Source organism: Pelodiscus sinensis, chromosome 2 (genome assembly GCF_052426305.1).
Source record: "Pelodiscus sinensis isolate ZL-2025 chromosome 2, ASM5242630v1, whole genome shotgun sequence".
Classification (NCBI taxonomy): domain Eukaryota; kingdom Metazoa; phylum Chordata; order Testudines; family Trionychidae; genus Pelodiscus; species Pelodiscus sinensis.
The window spans coordinates 23,582,765-23,606,758 of NC_143053.1; the positions used below are offsets into that span (position 1 = coordinate 23,582,765).

Here is a 23,994-nt window from a genome sequence, read left to right on the forward strand (position 1 = left end):
TTTTATTAAAATATTTAATTCCAAAATGAAATCAACTATAGCTTTTAATTACACATCTTGCCCCAGACTAAATATTATCACCTAGGACCAAAGAATGTTAAATAATCTGTGAGCCAAAGATGTGTAACCTGAGATAGTCTAATACTGCCTAAAATGGGAGGGCAGCCAAACTTTTACAGGCTGGAAGCATTCAACTACTCTATATTAAATAAAAACACACACACAAATGTCTTCAAAGCCTTCATAATAAATCATTGGATTTTTTTAGTGTTAGAAGCTCCCCAATGTTTATTTTAGTTAGCTTCATACATTATACTTTAAAGTAGCTAAAGCTCTTTCAAACAATACAAACATTAGTTTTTGTCTTACGTGTTGTTCCAAGAACAGCAACAACATCACTTTCACTTTCATCACTGTAAACTGCCAGCAAAGAAACTTCATACTCCGTATTGGATAACAAACCCTCAACAACATGTGTGTCCTTGTCTCCACTTAAAACAACCTAAAAAAACAAGAGCAAAAACTAGAGAGACCATTTTTTTAAACTGTTGCATTTGATTAACTTTATAAAAAAAACTTTATTGAATTTCAGGAATGATAGAATTTCAACACCTAAAATCTACAGTCTGATATGCCATATTTTTCACTAACAATTTGTTCAGTTCATAGATTGAGATTAGAGTTATTCTGCTCCAGTTTTACTGTTCTGCCATGTAACCTTATACGGTGACCAATACGAATAACTTTAGCTTATAGTTAAGGTTGATCAAGTTTGTTTAATTTGAAAGCAACCACTAAAACTCAAGGAACTGAAACCTTGGATTCCTAACTCAAACAAGCACATCGGTCAACTCAGCAGTCTTGTGACACAGATCATGGTGTGTATAAGAGGCAGGAGAAAGCAATGCCTTCCCAAACTGCCTGGCTGGCCCCACACACACTATGTCCCCCTCTCCTCCACCTATTCAGTGTGGCTTCCCCAATCTCCTGGACTTCAAGCCTGCCAAAGCTGGAGCCCTGCTGCCAACCCACTGAGGATCGGGGAGCCTGGGACTGTCCACACTTCCCATGCTCCGGGAGAAGTGCCAGGAGTAGGCTGCAGGCCCGGGATGGGTTCCACCAGCACTCCCAATGCTCTGGGAGGAGGGGAAGGCCAGGGGAAGGCTGGGGCCAAGCGCCTCTTGCCATCTCAGTGCGCTGGGGTGGGGGCAGGGCTATGGGCTGCCCATGCTCAGGGGATCCTGTTCCTACTGTTGGGGGGCTTGGCTCCCACAGGGGCCAGGAGTAGCAAGGGTGGGGTATTGGGCAGAAGAGGCAAGGCTGAGGGCTTGCCTCCCCCAATCCTACATTCACCCACTGCCTGTGTCATAGACCCTTTCAACTCCAAAGAACACCATCCACAAAACACATATCCAGTTCCTCGATGTTTTCCTCAATCACAGAACTTTTGCTCTAATCTCCACAAAATTAAGGTACTTGAGCAATATATATACTTGTGGTTGAAAAGCCAAAAATGTGTTATTGCAATCTAAGAAAATATCAGGCCAGAGTTCAGAGTCTGTGTTTGTGTGAGAATTTGAGGAATTGAGGGTTTTGTAGAAGGGAAATTAAATGTAGTTTTTTGTTGCTGAATTGAAGATTACATGAGCATCTTACCTGAGCTGTACTGAAGATTACGTGTCTTAAGTAGTGATCCTCTTATTTTTAGTGATTGCACTGGCAAGGAATGCATTTGAACAACATTAATTGTGTGTTTTTGTGAGGGGATTTTCCTGTTTCTTCATGTTTAAAAATGTAATGGGAAGTATGTAATTTTTAAAAATGTAATGACAGACAGTCGGTGCAGGATGACTGAGAGATGGGGGCAGCGGGGAAGGAGACTTTGTGCGTGTTCCCCTCTCCCCCAGGCCAATCAGGGTTTGGGGGCGAGGGGAGAGCGTGAAGTCTCCTATCACCCTGCAAGGGTGACTTAAAAGTCAACTGCCAGGGGCTGCGCAGTTGGCGGTTGACTAAGCACAGCGTTCCCTTGCAGAGTGGGGGTAGGGAGTGAGAGACTTCACATGATCTCCCTCCTTAGGCCCTGATTGACCTGGGGATAACAGGAGGGAGCACGCCAAGTATCCTCCCACCGCCAGGGGCATAGGTACCTAGAGGGAACTGCCAGCTGTTCAGAACAACTGGAAGTTCTCTCTGGGGAGGTCAAAGACTTTGCATCCTCCCCCACCCCCAGACCAATCAGGGTCTGTGGCTGGGGAAGCATGGAAGTGTCTTGGCTCTGCCCCTTCCGCCTGAGGCCCCGCCACTTCTGGGGCAGCCCAGGGCTACTTCATAAATTTCTGAAGTGGCCCTCAGTCAAAAAATTATTATCCACCCCAATCTAAGGGAAAACAAAACCACCCCTGTAATGAGAACCAAGCAAAGCTGTTTGTTCAACATACAATGCTTTTGGAGTGCTCAATCAGTATAAGTAGCACAATATACTATGCACAAAAACACATGCAATGTGAACATTTCTTAATAAACAAAGAGGCGCAGATCCAAGAAAAATTTGCTGTGGTGGCTAGTAGCCCACAAAACGAATCACAGACTTCTTGGACTCTGCAGAAATGGAAGCTGTTCCCAATTCAGCATGGAATGGATCTGGTCTACCAAAGCCACAGAATGCCAAGCTGGCACGCTGCACAACACACTCCGTGGCACAGATACCTTTAGGCAAAATTCAGACATAAGTCTGAATGAGTCTACATGGAGTCTAAGCTGGTATAGCCAACATCCTCTTCCAGCTTCCCCACTCATCCATAATACTTGTCTAACCGAGACAACTAACAAGCCAAAGGGCCAGAGAGAATATTACTAGCAAATGAACTAATTGGAGAGTGTAACAATGTATACTCCTTATTCTTACATACACACAAGGAACTATCCTTGATCGTATGGATTTTAAATCTTATTCTAACTCTCTGGGTAAGTTACACCATCCTAGACTCTGGTACACGTTGGGTGTACGGTGTTGTAAGTTAGGTCTTATCCATCACTCCCTGAATTTGGCTTCATAATTATACGCAGTTAAATGGCAGCAGCTCTTGGTGGTGGACATGCTGTATTAGTGGATACCTGATGAGGCAGTTGGGGAAGCAGTTTAAAGAGTCAGCAGCCTGGAGGTATTGTGCTATTCTTGGCCTGACCCCATTATAAAGGTAAACTGAGAAGAACAAGAAAGGAGCCTGGGCCATTTTCAATATTTTCAAATATAAAAACATTGGAGATCTCCAGAATTATTTCACTAGGAGGGGCTGAAACACTGGAGTGAGTTATCTATGGAGATGGCAGAATCTCCATCCTAGGAGGTTTTTAAGGCCTGGCTTGACAAAGACCTGGCTGGGATGATTGCATTGGGATTGATCCAGTTTGGGCAGGGGGCTGGACTAGATGACCTCATGAGGTCTCTTCCAACCCTCATCTTCTATGATTCTATGATTTTCCAATGAATGAACATTCTCCCCAAAGAGATATGTGGAAAATAGGAAATAGAGAAAAGAGATGGAGAAAACAGGAAAATAGTGAATAGAGAAAAGAAGATGGAGAGAGAATGAGACACAGAGAGATGAAATATATGCAAACAAAGGTTAAAAATATGAGCAGAAAGGATAAAGAAAAAATAATCCTGAACTAGAGGACAAAACAAAACATTTTGAAAGAATGAAACAATAATTTAAAAATGTTGCCTAAGCACAAGCACAGCCATAGAGAAAGAGATGCATGATGATCTAGAGCTAAAAGTAGAGCAAAGGGAGAGAAAAGGAAAGAGGAAAAAGAGAAACACACAACACTGCTGTAATTTATTAATTATGTGTAAACTTTGTCAAATGTTTTGAATCTATGGTTTTATAAGAGGGATTACTATTACCAATTAATTAAACAAATCTAGAATGTATTCTCATCCCTTTGCTGGGCTTGTCATCCTGCCTCTGCAGTAGTTATCTTGTTTTATCTTCATCTTTTTGATTGGGAAGTGGAAGAAATCGAGCATTCCAAGAATTTGGAGTAGCAGAAAATGGCAAGGCTGGTTCTATAGTGATTAGCTATTTAATGTCTAATGTGCCAATTTCCATGAGTTCTCTTCCCTCCAGGTTTATTTATAAAGAGAGGCTGAAAAATTGGTTCCATTTAACTTTGGAAGGCTTCATGGTAAGCCAGACTGTCCTCTGAATAAGTCAAACTGCCACAAATCAGATCATTGCAATTTTGCTTTGCTTAGTAGACAATACATTTTCTACAGCTTTGGACCTCTCAGAGTGGAATATATTCCCTCTTCCATTTGTGTGGCATCCACATCAAGCCCCACGAGAGTCAAGAGAACTTACCTCTTCAGATGTACCCCCATTCAGTGGTGTCCATGCCAATTTGTAGTGAGCAATATCAGAGGACATAGGCTTCCAACTGACTCTAAAACTGTCTGTTGATACTTCATCTACATCCAAATACTGTGGGGCTGGAACTTTATCTGCAAAACAACATTATGCAAAAGAAAAAAGAAGAGGAAGTGAAAATACACAGAAATCTTTAAACTACACTAATAGCTGATAGTCAACAAGCCCTTTGTTTCAATACTTAGGTTTCATTTCAGTTGCTGGGTTTAGTGTGCAGGTGCTGGGTGATGTTGGTAGCCCGTGATATATCGGAGCTCAAATCAGATACTCTGGTGGGCCCATCTGGCCTTAAACTCTATAACTTTGTGATTTTTTAGCTGTAGGTACCTACATAAAATATAACATAGGGGATAGCTACCAAAGGTAACTCCTGTTATATTCACACTCAGTGATTCTCAAGGTATTTTCACCTGGATATGCTTACTCAGCCATCTGGTGAGCAGTATTTTTATTATCCTGTTATTAATTATTTTACATTAGTACCTCGAAGCCCCAACCAAGATCAAGATGCCACTATGTTAAATCACACAAACACAACACAGTTCCTGCCTCTAAGTGGCTCACAATCTAAATACACAGGGCAGGCAAAGGTTAGGAGAAATAAAATATGTACTTAAGGTACATTTACACAGCAAAAACAAACAAACAAAGAAAATCTCCACAGCAAAGTGTTTCAGAGACTGGGTCACCAGACTTAGGTTAAAAATTAGTGTGTAAATGTTCAGGCTCAGGCACAATCCTGAGTTCTGAAACCTGCAGATGCGTGGGGGTCTCAGAACCTGGACGTACACTGCCAGGGATACTGGAACAATGTGTATACAGGTGATGCTGAGAGCCATTGAACCAAAGTGTAAATCCTGTATATAATGAAAACCACTTCAAACCAGGGGGTGTGGTAGCACTTCCCACACCCCCAGTTACAGCAACTACGTACAGTGCTATTTTTCACCCCATAGTTTAAGTGTTCCGAGCCTGAGTCATCTGACTCTGAGATTGTCTGCTGTGATTTTTGTGTGTGTGTGTGTGTGTGGACAGTCCTTCGTTAAAAGTGCCAGCAATAATGGATTTTCTAGCCCTGGAACTCAATTCCTGAGAGTGCTGCTATTTAGAGGCCACATTTCTGCATCATAGCACGTGGAGAGAGCAGACTAACTTGTGGAAGAGTAAAATCTTTTCACATCCTAAGTCATAAATGCAAATCCCAGATAGACTAATAAATGTCAGTCTGGTTCTAAATCTCCTTTTATTTCTGATTTGAAGCTTGACTCATAAAACAAAATGACAGCATATTACATGAGAAACGCATGTTCTTTGTGAACATAAAACGTGGTTCATTACATATATGTTTTCCGTTCATTACTTCCAGACTTCCTGGGAGCAAATGGATATCCCTTGATGATCTGAATGCACAAAGTGGAGAGCATTCAGCACTTCTTCACAACTGCTCGGCACCTTGTTAGATCAGGCCCGTATCTTATTTTGAACAAGGGTGTAGTGACTTGCTAGCATGGCCAGTGGGTGAAGCATCTTCTGGGGAAGGTTCGTTCCCCATCCTGCCTCTTCTACCCATGGCCCCGCTCAGACTCTATTCCCACTCAGCCCAGGCACAGGCCACCCTTCTTGCCCTCTCCCTGCTCAGTTCCCTGCCATCATTTTCCACATATCTCCACTTCTGCTCCCTTCCTCACCAGGCCCCCCACCACCCACCATATCCTCCTCACTTCCAGACCCTTCCCAGCAAGGGTTGGGGATTGAGTAGGGATGCAGTGAGGACAAACGGAAATGAGGAAAGGAAGGATTCATCAGGCAGCAGTGGGTGGTTGGGATCCTGGGAAAGGGCGGAGCAGGAAGGGTAAAAGGTAGGGCAAAGGCAGGGCTATCATGGTCCAGGCATCCAATTGTGGGGCGGCAGCCACTGCAACAAGGGAAACTTAGTCTCCCCATGCCTATTATACCAACCCATGCTTGGTAGCTTGTGTAGGCTCAGTTCACTCCACATACCAGCAGCTCCTTGCATCCCTCCATTTCACCTCACAACCTCATTGTGTGTCACTCTTCCATACCCCTCTATTTCAGGGGACTCCCTGTAATCCCCACCAGTCTACTCCCTATCAGGAGTTCTGTGTGTTCTCTCATTCCTCCCACTTCCACTCATAAATAGGGTATGTCTACACTACAGCGCTAATTCGAACTAACTTAGTTCGAATTAGTTAATTCGAACTAAGCTAATTCGAAGTAACGGATCCAGACTAAAAAACTAGTTCGAATTAGCGTTTTGCTAATTAGAACTAGCATGTCCACATTAAGTGGACCCTGAAGCGGGGTTAAGGATGGCCGGAAGCAGTGCCGGCAGGGCATCAGAGGAGGACTTAGAGCGTGGAGATGCTGTCTCAGGCTAGCCGAGGGCTGTGCTTAAAGGGACCCGACCCCCACCCCGGACAGACAGTTCTCAGGGGTGCCCCGCTTGCAAAGCAGTCCTGGCTTGGAGTGCCCTGAGTGCCCACACTAGGCACATCACAGCACTCGGCCATCAGCCCGGCTGCACTTACCGCAGGCTGCCATCTGGGGAGAGGGAGCAATTGGGGGGCTGCAGGAGAGCTTCCACCCCCAGAAGCCCGCAGAGCCAGCCCAGTCCTCCCCATCGGGGGCTCGTACCCCATTCCTCCCTCACCTCCTTCCACTTACCCGTCCGTAGCCCCCCTTCCTGATGTACAAAATAAAGAAAACGTGTGGTCAAAAATAGAATCTCTCTTTATTGAACAAAACTCGGGGAGACTGGGAAAAGGAGGTGGGAGAGGGGAAGAGAGAGGGTGGGAGAGGGGAGGGCAACTAAAATGATCAGAGGTTTGGAAGAGGTCCCATATGAAGAGAGGCTAAAGAGACTGGGACTTTTCAGTTTAGAAAAGAGGAGACTGAGGGGGGATAGGATAGAGGTCTATAAAAGCATGAGTGGGGTGAAGAGGGTGCATCAAGAAAAGTTCTTCATTAGTTCCCATAATAGAAGGACTAGAGGACACCAAAGGAAAGGAATGAGTAGTAGGCTTCAAACTAGTAACAGAAAGTTGTTCTTCACAAAGCAAAGAGTCAACCTGTGGAACTCCTTGCTGCAGGAGGCTGTGAAGGCTAGAACTAGAACAGCATTTAAAGAGAAGTGAGATAAAGTGATGGAGGTTGGGTCCATGGAGTGCTATTAGCCAGGGGGTAGGAGTGGTGTCCCTGCCCAAAGTTTGTGGAAGGCTGGAGAGGGATGGCACGAGACAAATGGCTTGGTCACTGTCTTCGGTCCATCCCCTCCAGGGTCCCTAGGGTTGGCCGTTGTCAGCAGACAGGTTACTGGGCTAGATGGACCTTTGACCTGACCCAGTACGGCCATTGTAAGCTCAGGGCTCAGGGTCGGAGGTCTCAGTGGACCACCTTGATTTTCATTCACACCTGCTCCTGGGTGGCCAGGCTGGCAGCTCTCCTGCCCTAGATGGCCACTTTCCTGTGCCTAGTGCGGAGGTCGTGGATGAGGTCCACGATCTCTGCACTAGACCAGGTGGACGCCCGCCTCTTGCAGACCAGGGCAGGCTCCCGGGAGCCGCCAGCCTGGTCCCGGGAAGAGGCGGAGGGCTGGGTGGCAGCGGGTGGCTGTCTTGAGCCGTGCCAGGTGCAGGGTCTGCTGGCTGGGTGCTGGCAGGCTTGCACCTGGCACGGGCACCGTAGCCAGCCCGTGCCCCTTTAAGGGCTCCGGGGCCAGGAGGGGGGCAGACGAGTTTCCCTGGTGTTGGCCAGAGTGGCCACCAGGGAAAGCTGGGAAGGGCTAGCCTCCCACTAGTTCGAATTAAGGGGCTACACACCCCTTAATTCGAACTAGTAAGTTCGAACTAGGCTTAGTCCTCATAGAATGAGGTTTACCTAGTTCGAACTAAGCGCTCCGGTAGTTCGAATTAACTTTGTAGTGTAGACATACCCATAGGCCCTCCATTTTATCTCCCCTGCCATGGCAAAGGGTCTGTGTCTACCTCCATTTCTCCTCATTCCCTCATGACTCCCCTCCCCTACCCCAGGGTCTGGCATTCTCTGCATACATCCCAGCCACTGCTCTCCCCAGCCCCCCTTGATGTCTTGCTTTGGAGACAAATAGTTCAATATTTTAAACTCCATTGGGAAGAGCAGAGATGAGTGAGGAGTGCTGTTATGCTAGACAGTAATGAGTGCCCTCAACCAGTCATTTCACTTATAGACAATTGCAGAGGTACTTGACATTGTGGCTGTGCTAAACAGATGATACGACTTCACTGTGCCTTCTCTTTTGCCTCCTTTTCATTTTCTAATTTTTCCAAAAATCAATAGAGTTCTGGCCACTCATAACTAAAACAGTCTCTGAAATCTTGGAATTGACCTGACGTATCATTCAAATGTTACCATGTTACACACAGATGGAGTAATGCCATAGAAGTGAGTGTATGATCTGGCAAACTCTGACAAAAAATTATTTTACTACTTTATTAGATATAAAGGGTACAAAATATTGCTGCTTCTGTAACCTTTAGTTCCTTGATCATACTAGTATTTTAATTATGTCATGGATTACTTATGTAAGCAATTGTTGAAGGACTAAAAAGTTTGTCATGAAAGAAGAATGCAGATGCTCATTTCCAGGTAATGAATGCAAACTCAGAATGATTTTACACAGCTAGATAAGAGATTACGCTATAGTACCTATTTTTGCAGATTCTGCTAAGAAATTTACATGGCTAAAAAAGAAAAGGTTAATTTTAGTTTAGTTCAGCAATTTTAGATTTACAAAGCCTTCCAATCCTGATATTTTTACTTAACATTGAGTAATCTGACAGCACAGATTCTACTTGGCTGCATTTTAGCAGAATGATGCTCCCAAATGTATAAAAAAGAAAAAAACACCCCAATAGCTTGAAATCACAGTTGGAGAGTGTCACAGGTACTGATCTTGCTTTCCAGAAATGTAAGTGTAGATCGAAAGTGTTCTTGGAAAGCCTTCAAATATGCAGTTAGACTTACGTGTGGTAAAGCTGCCAGTCAGTGGTTCTGACTGTCCTTCCTCATAGAGGGAAAAAATGGCAACAGTATACTCTGTATGGGATGTCAGCCTTTTCAGGGTGTGTGTTGAAACACGACCAACTTCCACCTGCAGAATTCATAGTCACATACTAGGAGTACAGAAAACAAAACCCTTTTACATAATCAGTGCCTGCAACTCAACTGGCTAGTAATGGATTTGGACAGAGAATGCCATGCAATTACGTAAAGAACTACAAATTATATAATTATATGCAAAATTTACATTACGTAAGAAGGTAAAGTCAAGGCCATCAAATCCTGTTAAAAATGAGCTAGTCTAGATTGTAGCAAACTGTAGGAAACTGGAGGAAGGAAGAACACTTTATGTTTAATATTTGTCATAAAAAAATGTGTGTGGTGTTGCTATAGCCATGTTCGTCCTACAATTATAAGCAATACAAGGTGGGTGAGGTAATACCTTTTATGGCACCAATTTCTGTGGTGAAAGCTTGTTTCTTTCACCAACAGAAATCAGTTTAATAAAAGATATTACCTCACCCCTCCCAGTCTCTGTAATAAAAAATGACGACAGTTTTCTTTGGTCTTCAGCCAGAGCACATTTAACTAGGCATTACCGAGGACATAAACCCCAGAAAGCTGCATAAGCTGGCTATACATCAGGCCAGACTATTCAATGTCATGTCAGACCAGGGCACAAAGAACAAGACACAACTCAAAAGCAACCAAAGCAAAGTGGTAAGAATATATTGTCTATTTTATGAGAAAAAATAATTGTAGAGTAACAAACAGGTGGAGAAAAAACTGTATATCACCACACATTATAAATCATGCTCTCACCACATAAAATAAGCATATTACATTTCTATTCATCTGGGATGTTCACATACCAGGGTGATGAGTTTAGACAGACATTACAAACCTCAGAGATGTCCAGATTATAAATAAACTATGGAATGGGATCAGGTGAAGTTTGATTTATTGACAAACGATGAATACCAGGGAAAAACTACTCACAACTTTGCCACCCATGAATTATGTCCTCTTCCAAACTTGTGAGTAACCTGTGCTAGTTTAATATGGATATTTATCCCATTTGTAAAAAAAGGTCTGATAACTCTAAACTGGGTGGGGAATCTAAGGCCTGGGAACAGGATGGAGGCCCCGGTTTGCCTGGGTCCGGCCCTTGAGCCTCGGGGCTCCCCGCAGTATTGGGGAGCCCACACTGGTGAGGGATGTTTTTTTCCGTTTCTCACTTACGTACAGCCACCAACTGATTTTTCGGTGGGTCAGTGGCCCTTGACCCAAAAAAGTTTCCCCGCCTCCACTCTACACAGTCATAGCCACCGGCTGATATCATAGGCTTTTATATATCTTATTTGTACAGGATTGGTCCCATTTACTGCAACCATTTATTTAAACTTCTTTCATATATTTGGGTTGATTTTTGTATTAAGATGCTTCATTCTATTTAGAGAGCCTGCTAATGGTCCTTATGCTGATGAAAACTATAAGGAATGCTCTTCTAGTTACAATGAAGATGTTGTCAGGCTGGAAAACTGAGCACAGGTTGAAACCCCCAAATCCAGGACTCTCTGGTCCAGCAACATCCATGGTCCAGCAGGGCCATGGTTGGTGCTGAACCAAAGAGCCCCAGAGACTGGAGCAACACCGGGGCTAGAGCAACACCAGTTCAGCCAGGCAGCATTCGGGGAGCCCCTGTGGCGCTGGCAGGGGAACCCCCGGCATCAATGGGGACAGGCAATGGCAGGGGTCCCCAGCCTCGGCTAGGGAATCCCTGGTATCAGCAGGGACAGGTGCTGGCTGGGGAGCTCCTGGCCTGGATGTGGAACCCTAACGCTAGTGGAGCCAGGTGGCTGAGAAGCCCCCACCCTGGCCAGGGAACCCCCAGCATTAAGGGTGCCAGGTGGTAGCAGGGGAGCCTCAGCTTTGGCTGGGGAACCCCCGGTGTCAGCAGGGCTAGGCAATGGCCAGGGACCTCCTGCCCCAGCCAGGGAACTTCCAGCATTAGCAGGACCATGTGGCTGGGGAGTCCTAGCCAGGAATCTGGAAACTCTCCAGTGGCAGCAGGGCCGGGATGACTGGGCAGCCTCTGTCGGGAAATCCCCTGGCTGAGGCAGGACTGGTGGAGGTAGGTGGCCAGAATCCCCAGCGGTAGCAGGGCCAGTCCTAGCAGCGAGGTGGAAACCGACAGGAGTTTTTGCTCCTGTTGCCCTCCCACTGCGGGGATGGCGGGAAAACTTAAATCAATATATGTCTACTCCAGCTACATAATTAACATAGCTAGAGTTGCGTATCTTAATTCAATCTTCCCCTTTAGTGTAGGCCTGGCCCAAGTCAGCTGGCATGGGCCAGCCCACAGGTGTGTGCCTGCAGTGTAGACATATCCTGAGAGTCCAAGTCTGAAATAGGTTGTTAAAGTCAAAGTGATATCCTGCCTAAAGAAAACATTCATAACTTATTCAGTATGAGCCAAATCCTCCTTCTGTTGGAACTTGATTGTTCCGTTTACTTTACTATGTGCACAAGGAAGGAGTGTGCACCCAGGTAAGGTTTTGCAGGATCTGATACATGTGTGTGTGATGCACTCTGAATACATGTTCTATATTAAGCATAATGTTCCATTCACAGAGCTTGAAAATTATATGTAAATCTTCTGTTACCACTTGAAGGATCTGATTTTGTTACAGACATTACACTTAAGAATACGGTATATTATTAACTGCTTACCTCATTGGTTTCTGTCCCATCAGTTTTAACATACATAATACGATAACCTTTTACTTTTTTGGAAGCAGGATCCCATGTAATCCTGGCAGTGCTATGTCCAATGTCTGAAAATCTCAAATTCCTGGGTGGACTTAAAGGCACTTGAAAAGAAATAATTACAATAATTAAAACAGGTCTGTCTTTTATTTCGTGCACAAAGCACATCCTATCTTGACAGTTAACATGAAACATTTCATTTTAAAAATTATACTATTAAGCAATATGACTGACAATCTTGTATCTATACTTTTTTTAGTTTAGATCACTATTAAAAAACATAAGAACATATATAAATTTAACAATTGTGTAGTGCCATTGATTTCAATGGAACTGCATTTGTGCTTAAAATTAAGTATGTGATTTAGCAGCTTTGCTGATCAGAGGCTAAAGCACTGGCAAATAAAGGATACATCACTGCAGTTGAATATTGAATGGATAGAAATGGAAGAAATGAGGATACTGCTTGTTGCTGGATAGCAGAGTTGGATTTATACTATATAATATTTTTCCACCTGTACATTTGGATTTGTAAACTGATCTGTGTTAACTATGTCTCTACTCCATGTGTTTGTTGGTGGTAATGGAAACTTTTAAATGAATATTTGGCAGTTTAAAAAGTAGTCATCTAATCAAGAAACAGACAATGCTGGTTGATGTTTATAGCTAATCACACTGGGTATGTCTACATTTGCACCCTCTTTTGAGAGAAGGATGCAAATGAAGATATTCAAAATTGCAAATGAAGCCAGGATTTAAATATCCCATGTTTCATTTGCATATTTTCATTATGGCGCTATTTCGAAATAGCGCTATTTCAAAATAACAGACGCTATTAAGATGCGGTTATTTCTAGAGAAAAATCTTCTCTCAAAATAACCCTTATTCCTCATATAATGAGGTTTACCAGTTATTTTGAGAGAAGGGTTTTCTCTAGAAATAACCGCGTATTAACAGTGTGTTCTTTTGAAATAGCGCCATAATGCGAATATGCCAATGAAGCGCGGGATATTTAAATCCTGGCTTCATTTGCAATTTCAAATGTCTTCATTTGCATCCCTCTCTTGAAAGAGGGTACAAGTGTAGACATACCCAAAGGGAATTGCAAGTGTTAAATGCAAATATACCATAACAATTCACATATGGGGAATATTTGACCTCAAAATTCATTTTTCACATATATTTATGTTAGTGATTCTTAAACACTCATGCAAAAAATAAAAATAAAAGAATGGCAAACATGGTACATTCAAATGATTATTAGTGAAAATGTTTCCATTATTTGTTCAGCTCGAGTTAATACCAAACTTCATTAACAAATCCATTACATTACCTTAATATTTTACTAATCCAAACTCAAAGAAGACTAAATGTACACTGTACATGCTCACAGAATACTTTATTTGGGAAGTTTCAGGGCTGACGAAAACCTTTTTAATTTTGTAAAGACCTTAGCAAAAGGGGAAGAGGTTTCTAAGGTGAGAGGATAAGTGTATTCAGGATAGTTTATCTTCAGCACGTAAGAAAGTTAGGCAATAGCCTTCCATAGCTCAAATGGAACATCTAACCAGAAGTTTCACCAGTTCTTGGGCAGAGAGGGAGCTGACTACATCTAGGGTATGTCTAGACTACATGGCTCCGTCAACAGAGCCATGGAAACTAGTTTACCCGGCATAGGCAAAAAAAGGAAAAATAAGTGATAGGGTTACCCGGCATAGGCTGAAAGGAAAAATAAGTGATAGGGTTACAAAACAGAAAGGGATCCTACTTGTTGAAGCCCCATTACAACCTGTTATAAATGTGATCTGTTATAAACATAAAGAACAGAAGGACCTGCAAGAATTTCTACCTGGAGGCACATGCCCTCTTTTTAATTCCATTAACCAATCTCCCACCCACACGGGAGAAATAACAATGGTCCAAAAACAGCCACCTGGCCACTCACAGGCCACTTCCTGGTGTCTCAAGTATTATTAATTCTGGATCTCTTTGGTTTGCATTCCTCCATCATGATCCATGTGAACTTTACTTTCTTATAAGAGGGTTTCCCTGCCTCCTCTATCCTGTCACTGCATTTTTCCCTTCCATCCCCAACCATCTGATGTCTAACTGCTCTGTTAGCTACCTGCTCCAGCCTGTACAGTAGTCTGTGAAGAGCTATGTGCCCCAAGGTAATACATAAAAAATCACTAAATACATGAACTGAAGAAGACAAGTAATTAGTGGATACTAATAGTGTCTTCACAGCAATCAAAGCCTAATCTGGTTAGCCATTTTTATTTTAAAGGTGAACAGTCAGAATCTGGTTCAAGTGTCAGACTGAGAACAACCCTTACATGGGGACCAAAGGGAAAACAAGACATCTCTCTTCCCCCTTGTGTAGCCATGAGTACTGCTCACAAAAGCAGTTTCTGTGAGCTAGGAAGAGCTGACGCTATTCATTCCTGGGCCCTCTGGGAAACAAGATGCTAAAAAGGGAGAGAGAAAAGGGAGGGAAATGGCAGGGCAGCAGCATAAAACCACAACATAACCCTAGGTAATAATACTAACATATGGCAAGATTCTGCCACTTCACCTAGGCCTTGTCTACACTAACCCCTGCTGTTGATCTAATCTACATCACTTCAACTATGCAAAAAGCGTAGCTGAAGTTCATGTTCTTACTGTGGCACCTTCTGTGCGCTAAGATTGGCGGGGGATGTTCTCCCATTAATGCCAGCCACCATTCTTGTCCTGGTGGAGTACCAGCATCAACAGGAGAGCATTCACAAGTCAATTTATCATGTCTAGGCAGACACCATAAATTGATGGCCAGTGGATCGATTGCTGCAGCATCAATCCCCAGAGAAGTGGAGACAAGCCCTCATGCTGAGTAGTATCTTCCTGTGCAATTAGCTCCACTAAAATCAGGGGGGCAGCACAGGACACTACCCAAAAGTGTTAGAATCTGGTCAATGGAACATAGGCTGTTTCATGAAAAATTAAATACCTGGCCCTGTAATATATACTACTCTGTATTAATAAATAGCAGTCAGCATCAGGAATCTCTATAATTTGCCCAAACCAGAATGCACAATATCATCTCCTCTCAGTTAGTCCTCTGTACAGATAGTAAAATCTGAGATCTATTTTCAGACACACAAAGACTAGCAGAAGTTTTATTAATGTTGTATAGTGAATACAGATGTGTCTGACCTACATGTTGTTTCTTGTCCTGTCAGAGGATCACTAGCTTCTTCTCCAAACATCGCATAAACTGTGACTGTATATTCTGTGTTAGGCAATAATCCATCCAGCTGAATATCTGTCAAGGCCTCTCCAATTTTCATCTAAAAGTAATATGAATAACAGACACATTATTCCTAAACTAGCTCATGAGGGGGAAAAAATAAGCCAGTCGCATTTTTGCATAGGAGACAAGTATTTTCAATAGGACAGAGCATATTTTTATTAAGCTGGTAAATGCCATAAAACTGAATAAAAACAACAGGCTATAATGTGCTCATTTAGGCTCCAATTCAGCAGAGCACTTAACTTTGGCATACAATTAAACCTCTGAGAGTCAGTGGGACTTTTCATATGCTTAAAAGTTAAGCACGTGCTCAAGTACCTTGTTCAACAGGAACTTCAGAGCACTGTAGTTAAACTGGAAAAGAGTGAGGTCAAATCTTGCCCTGTGTTGACTCAAAAAAAGTTGTTCTGCTAGACCTGAGTACAGCACTTGGCCCAGTGTGAACAGGTTTGTTATTGCCTAGAGCAATGAAATACCTACAGTTGTCTAAAAGACAAACACCGCACAGGAAATGTTTCACATGAAGGTGGAGGGGATAAAAGCCAAATAAGCAACAACATAATCATCCTCTGCTGTAGCAGAACAAACAATCCTCAACCTCTCTTCAATATTCATCTATGCCTAAGAGATTGTTGGATCTGTATTTCAATGCAGTGGAAATGAATGGCTTCAAAATGACTGCTGAAGTGAGAATATTGCAGAAAGTGGAAAGGATTCTGATGTATTAATCAGAAGTCTGTCTACAGGCTGAGGCTTGGTTTTCCTTTTTGCTTTTTCAGGTGTGTACCATTTTCCCCTTAAGCTCCCTCAGTAGGTGCCACATTAACAGGAGCTGATTTATTTATTGAAAGATCTTTCGACAGGGCAAAACTCAGTTCTGCTGATGTCAGACAATTTTCAATGAGGCCCCATTTTCAAGAGGGCTACATGATCATAGCTATTCATTTTGCAAAGATCAGAAGTCTATGAGAATTCTCAGAGGCTGACTACACCCTTTCCAGAATGTTGCATGCACTTGCATGCTGTCAGTGCTCTTGCTTGGCTAGAGTCCTTATTTAAAATGCTCTTAATTTCACATACAGTCAATGGAGCATAAATACATTTTTAATTTTAGCCCTAAGATTGCACTGGCTCTATATTAGTGGTTTCCAAAAAACACTAGTATTTCTAATGACAACATAATATTCTGCCTATAATTTTACTACTCGAGAGCTGTACCTAAGTCTGTTGTTCTTGTTCTATTCAAAGTTATTCACATTTAAAATTAATCATTTTAGCTCTTCTAAAACTAACTTTAAAACACAAAAACAAATAAAAACCCTTTGACATTAATTAAAAATAAAAGTTAGAATTAAAACAAAGCATAGAAATGTCATATTTACTAATTGAAGATGATTTATTTTCAAAAGTCCAACTGTAAATAAAAAGACTAAAACTTCACATTCTTCTAAATCGACTTTTCAGAAAGATCAAGTCACTTGTGTTTTGGTTTCTTTTTTTCTGTTTGGCTGTGTCTAGACTGGCAAGTTTTTCCGCAAAAGCAGTTGCTCAGATTTGTTTTGCGCAAAAAAGTCCCAATCGCAAAAATGGCAATCGGGGCTTTTTTGAGCAAAAGCGCGTCTAGATTGGCATGGACGCTTTTCCGCAAAAAGTGCTTTTGCGGAAAAGCATCCATGCCAATCTAGACGCTCTTTTCCGCAAATGCTTTTAACAGAAAACTTTTCCATTAAAAGCATTTGCGGAAAATCATGCCAATCTAGACGTAGCCTTTGTGGTTTTGCCTTCATGCCATGATACAGTATTGCCTCATGAATTATTCCAAAAGACTCTCTTTCACTGAGCTATAACTTGTGGCATGTCTTATGCAGTAATGAAGTTAAATTTGAAAATACCGATGATTAAAAATAACTACTTGGCATTTAGTTTGCACAGAAAGTCAGTAACATGTATGGTACTTGAAAAGCAAGGAAACAGACAAGGTTTAAAGCTAAAGTCCATCTGACATTTTGTTTCTTAAATTTTCTGGTTCTGAATAACTAGGATCTAAAGGAAAACTAAAGACATCACCTCCTTTTCATCTGCTGCCAGTCCCTCCGTGAGGGGAGCATATAGGATCATGTAACCAGTGGCACCCATTACTGCACTCCATTTTGCTCTCATGCTGCTCTGTGATACATCATACAATTGCAGATTTGATGCCATAGGCAAAGCAACTGCAACCAAAAGAGGTACATTTTTTTTAGTTGCCTCTAAAAAACTCTCACTATCATTACATCAATTTTTTGACTATAGGGACACAAAGGAATGTAGTGAGGTAAACACTTGAAACACAGTTTGGACACAAAGGAATATAGTGAGGTAAACACTTGAAACAGTTTCACATAATTACAAAAGACAATAGAAAGATCTCAGAATTAGATGAGAAAAGAGCTATGCCATCCATCCTAGCCCCCAGACGGGGGTGAATTGTTCTTACAGGACATTTCTAGTGCCATGCCTCGGTCAGATTTTCAGTGCTACAAGAGAAGGATTTCTAGCTTCCCTTTGGGAGAATCCTCAAGAGTATAATAGATGTAGTTGGACCACACCACTCCAAGCACAGGTCCCATCCCACTTCTCTTCTAGATCTGCATGAGCATGAGGGTTGGCAGTACAGAGTGGGTAGTGTCACCATTAAGGATAAACTACATAAGCAGTTACATGGGCATTGAATTTTTAGGGTAGCTTTTGTCTAGCAATAATCTCCCCCAGATACAGCATGGGAGGTATATTCATGGTGAAGGGACAAGGTCAAGCACAAGATGGCTGGGCTATGTTCTAACCACATAGGGTTGTGCTTGGAGTCCTGGGTAGCCTTAATTAGTCCAGCAGCATGTATCTATGGGGATACGTAAATGTAAAGAAGGCGACAGTGATCCCACAGTAAGTGGTACAGCACATCAGAGGCCTGGTCTACACTGAAGGGGAAGGTTGACCTAAGATATGCAACTCCAACTACGTTAACTGCATAGCTGGAATCAACGTATCTTAAATCCCTGTTCCTACAGCAGGTGGTCAACAGGAGTAAACGTTCTCGTCACCTTCCCTTACTCCTTGAAAGGAGCAGGAGTATCAGCACCTACAGGGGTGCCCTCTGAGTTTGAGATAGTGTGGTTTTACTAGACCTGCTAAATCAAACCTGAGACGATTGACTACGGCAGTGTCGATTTTCCCTGTAACATAGACGTGCCCAGAGTGTGTGACTAAGTAGGCTGAACTAAGTCTCTAAATGGGATGAATATGTTGACACATAAAATTATGGCGGTACCACTGGAGCACAGCGCTAATCTGGGTCTCTTTTTAAAGTGAAAGTTCTTATTTAATTCTTCAGAATAGCCCTCTATTTTGTATTTATCCGATTGTCCGCATTTGTTCCTTTGGCAGGAATATATCCCAGTGCCTCTCTGCTGCTCTTCATGTCAGCACTAGGGCCCGCAGTAGTGTTATTAGTACAGTGAGTTGCTACTGGGCATAACAATTCAGCTCCCATTGGCCAGGAAGGGTGAACTGTGGCCACCAGGAGCTGCAAGCAGCTATACTTGTGGATGCTCAGGTAAACAAAGCACCTGAAGGAGCAATTATGGCTAACTCTGGTGAACAATGTCCAGCTTGAAGGCTGGTTATTGCCCATCTTGCCTTACGGTACCTCTACACTAGCTCGTTAGTTCGAGCTAGGTAGGGTAATTAGGACAAGCGGAGTTGCAAATAAAGCCCGGGATTTAAATATCCCGGGCTTCATTTGCATGTTCCCGGGCACCGCCATTTTAAAATCTCCCTTAGTCCGAACTCCGTGCCTGCGGCTACATGCGGCATGGAGTAGTTAGTTCGAATTAAAGATCCTAATTCGAACTACCGTTACTCCTCGTGGAATATTTAAATCCCGGGCTTCATTTGCAACTCCGCTTGCCCTAATTACCCTACCTAGCTCGAACTAACTAGCTAGTGTAGACGAACCCTTAATCTCATTCAGGCTCCCATCATCTGACATCTTGCTCATCTACTGCAACATCCTTTTCTCTGGCCTTGACAAATACAGTCTTGCCCAGCTCATATCCATTCCGAATGTTGCTGGTAAGATCATTTTCCTAGCCTGTCATTTTGATAATGTCACCCCCTTCCTTGGTTCCCTCCACTGGCCCCACCTTCTCTATTGCACCAAATATAAGCTACTTGTCTTCACTTTCAAGGCCTTTCATGCCCCATCCTCACCCTCCCTACCATCTCTCAATCAATATGGAGCCATCGACTCTGGCCTCCAATTGGCCCATGATGCCAGTCTTCATTGGCCACTCATTACATTTTCAAACAAGCACTTTCATCCTTTCTCCCATGCTGTGCCTCAGGCTTGGAAAAAGTTTCCCATAAACATCCGCAAAGCTACCTCATTATCCTTCAAACTCCCTACCCCCTTAAAGCTCTCGTTTCCCATTATGCCTACAAAAAGTTGGATAACAGATAGGATGCTGGTGTGCTGGAACTCTTGTCCATCGTGCTGACAAATACTGTCTCATTGTTTCCATATAGTCCCTCATCTGTCCATTTCTATCTCTTATGTCTTGGTTTATACTTAGTTGTAAAGACAATCTTTTTGTTCTGGGTTTGTAACAAGTTTAGCACAAGGGGGTCCTGATCCATGACTCAGGTCCCTAAGTGCTCTGATAAAACAAGTAATAAATAATGAGAGAGACAGAAGAGGGACAAAAAGATAGGGAGAAAGAGCAAGTGCTTCTGTTATAATTACAAATGTTAAAACTTTAAGTGCATATTAGTTAATTTGCAGCAGGAGTAGACACCTAATAATGCTGCTAACTGAAAAAAATTAAATTAAGAGGAAATTTTAACGTACCTATAATAAATATAGGCATAAGGAAAGAACACATATTTGCAAGAATTTCAAACAAATATACATTTAATAGTTGTTTTGCATTTTTCAAAGTGACTAAAAGGCTCCTCTCTTACTTTTCTGTATTTTAGACATTGATAGCACGGAATATATTTACCTAAACATCACATTACTGTCAGGTCATGTTTAATGCTAGTTTTCGCATTTGTGGTTAATTTTAATCTATCAGAGTCACACAAGAAGGAAAAAAATGTAAAGTATAATTTTTTACAGATTTTAACTGGCATGGTGAAAAACATTTTCAAATTGCAATTATTTTGTTACCTGGAGTGATTAATACTTATACATTTCAGACTTTTAGTTATGACACTAAAAGACTCACTTATATAATGCTTGCAGCCATACCACCTTGGGCTGTGATCTGATCGGATCTCAGAAAAATAAGCAGGGCTGGGCTTAGTCAGAACTTGAAGAGGTGACTTCAAAGGAATACCAGGTGCAACAGGAAATGATGTTATTGGCTCAGTATGTGACACTCTTTCCAATGAATCAGAAATTAACCTATACCTAATATGGTGTTATGGAACACAGTGCTGCTAGAGATTCACTTTTTTTGGATGAAACAACAGGCCAAAGTTTTGAAAATATGTAACACAACCCCCATCAAATTTTTTGTAAATTTGTGAGTGTTAGCTTCGATTTTTCTGGCTGAATCCAAACTAGATAATTGCATTCCACCTAACTAAATTCCACCCTGTAGTTTCAACTGGAAAAGTGATTTTTCCCTTCCCTGTGTAAGGTCTGTCATATCGCTGGGAGAAAATGACAGCATTTGGGGTGAAAATATTTGAATTAAATAAAAATTATGTTATATGACTTAGAGCAGGACCTAACCCTCCAAGTTACTTATATGGCCCCCATTGAATATCTGACAGTGTTACATGTATTTATCCTTACAACATCCCTGTGGTAAGGAAGTACAATTATCACAGATGGGAAACTGAAGCACAGAAAGTCTATGTCACTTCCCAAGGTACCTTTGGAAGTCTGTGACAGAGCAGGAAATTAAACACTGGTCTTTCCAGTCTCAAACAGTCCTCTGCACTAAGAATGTTAAATAGCAGTTAGTAAGCTAATTGAGTAGTGAATGGAAATTCCATTCACTACTCATTTAGTCAGTAAGAGAGTTCGCTGTGGCTCTGCTTTTTAAATTTAGTAAGAGCCACCAGGCCCTGACTACATTTAAAAGACAGAGCTGCAGCGGTCTGGGACCAGGCGCGAGCTGGGACAGTTGAGTCCCGGTTTGCACTGGGTCTCCCACTGCACCTCTGCCTCCCTGCAGAGATGGTGGTAGGCGGAACCAGCTTTTAAGCCGGCTCCCCCCAGCACCAGCTCCTGATCCCCTCACTTGCTGCCTCTGTATCAGAGGCAGCAAGAGGGGGGTGGGAGTGAATAGCCAAGTAGTGACTCGACTAGGGTACATCTAGACTACAGGCTTTTGTCGACAGAAGTTTTGTCGACAGTATCTGTCGACAAAGCTTCTGTCGACAAAGAGCATCTAGACTACATCCAGTTCTGTCGACAAAGCAAGCCACTTTGTCGACATGACAGTGTAGACGCAAAGGACAGTGTAGATACAATAATGCTTTCTGTCAAAAGAACTCTGTCGACAAAAAGCGTTATTCCTCGTAGAATGAGGTTTATAGCCATCGACAAAACTGCTGAGTTCTGTCGACATTATGTTGACAGAACTCAGCAGCAGTGTAGACGCAGGTATAGTTTTGTTGACAAAAGTCCACATTTTTCGACAAAGCCCTGTAGTCTAGACACACCCCTAGTGACTTATATCCCTACTATGCACTGAACTATCCAACCTCTCTTAAGAACATAAGGCCAAACAATGGAAATAAGGCTGTATGCCTAAACCATAAAGTTGAGAATCAGCTGCAGCTCCTAAACTGTTCCAAAGGCCAGGAATGTTGTGATTTAGAGTCTTGGTTTGGCCATTACAGAGAGAATGTAACTGGCTGAAAGTTCAGTCGAGCTCTGAATACAAACTTCCCCAGCATTTGGGAGCATTTGGACCCTTAGTTCAAGCTCAAATCTACTTAATGAATGTCAGACAATACTAGTAAAAATTGCTGAAGAGAAAAATGAGTGGAATCTGCAGCCTTGCTTACACTGAGACGTGCTCACTCACTATTACTGAGTCATGGCCATAACAAAATGAGTTAGGATACTTACGTGTAGTTTCAGTGCCACGGAGGCCCTCGCTTGCAGCACTTACATACACAGCAAACACAGCTATCTGATATTCAGTTAGAGACATCAGGTTTTTCAGAATGGCTGTTGATACACTTCCATCCACCACTACCTGTTTGGGGAAAAGAAAATGAAATAAGTTATCAAATAAATCAGTCTTTTTACTATTTAATCCAACTTATCTTATCTGTTATCCTAGCTAGCATATTTCTAAGACAATCCTTGGAATGATACATAAATGTTACTATATCTATGTTTAACACAACAAAAATGAGATTTGTATCTTAGTATAAAGTACAGTAGCTAGACAACAGAATGCCTCATATATGTACAGTAGGGAGTCTTAAGGCAAAGCAGCACTTTGAATCAAAGGAAATGTTAAAAATACAATTAACATAATCGAAATTAAGAATATGGTGTAATGGTCCCATTCTGATATATTTATTATGTAATTCAAAATTTAATTATAGTACTACTGAATGCATACCCCTATGTATCCACAGACACCACAAGAGCAAAATCCCCCAAATAAAACAAAATACCTTCCCAAAAAAAACCCATGCATTTAACCTCACCCTTTAATTATACTGATTTTATTGTCCTGCCTCTACTCTCCATTCCCTTCCCATCCTGTTCTGAAAGTTGTCTGATTAAGCTGTAAACATCTTCATGCGGTGTCCTTGTTTGCATTCCTACCTCCAAAACACTGAGTAAACTGCTGGTGCTACACAAATAATAAATATCCATCTGACCCCATATTAGTAAGTTTAAGGCAGATTCCCAGCTCTACATCTGTGTTTTTCTTTTAATGAGTTATGTTTCCAAAGCTCAAACTCTAACCCTTCTGGCCCTTTGTGGCTCTGTGTCCTTTGAAATAGCACCATTCAGAGTTGGTCAAATAAGAAAAGCAAGATGTATAAATAAAAACACAGTTTACATATTGGATTTTAGGTCCTTTTCGTGAACATCTTAATCACAGGCTTAGGTATATACAACCTGTGGTAGCCAGCTTCCAAGCCTGAGCCAATGGACTCGGGTTGTGGATTCATGTCACCAAGCTACAAATAGTTGTGTACATGTTGCAGCTTGGAATGGAACTCAGGTTGTGAAACGGCTCTCAGAGCACATATTCTAGTCAAAGCCACAATTTACAGTTCTGTCTACACGGCTACTTTTAGCACAAACATGCAAGTCCAAAAGAGCTGACAGACTTTGCCAGGCCCTGCACAAGGTGGGTCAGGGCCAGTTCTGGCTCCCCCAGAACGGGCAAGGCCTCATGCAGAAGGGTTAGGGCTGTGGAC

The 23,994-nt window shown here is 42.3% G+C and overlaps 1 protein-coding gene across 5 annotated transcripts in view; it reads right to left on the minus strand.

Moving 5' to 3' along the window:
• The window catches only part of COL14A1 (collagen type XIV alpha 1 chain), a 187,387-nt gene that overhangs the window by 98,954 nt on the left and 64,439 nt on the right, over positions 1 to 23,994 (minus strand). For all 5 annotated transcript variants that reach the window (XM_014580808.4, XM_006137507.5, XM_014580806.4 and 2 more), the window contains 7 exons: positions 22,676 to 22,805; positions 17,617 to 17,762; positions 15,457 to 15,586; positions 12,222 to 12,361; positions 9,453 to 9,579; positions 4,365 to 4,504; positions 370 to 502 (listed from right to left, as the gene is read on the minus strand). In XM_014580808.4, the coding sequence (XP_014436294.3) occupies positions 370 to 502; positions 4,365 to 4,504; positions 9,453 to 9,579; positions 12,222 to 12,361; positions 15,457 to 15,586; positions 17,617 to 17,762; positions 22,676 to 22,805 (946 nt within the window). The remainder of the gene's footprint in view (positions 1 to 369; positions 503 to 4,364; positions 4,505 to 9,452; positions 9,580 to 12,221; positions 12,362 to 15,456; positions 15,587 to 17,616; positions 17,763 to 22,675; positions 22,806 to 23,994) is intronic.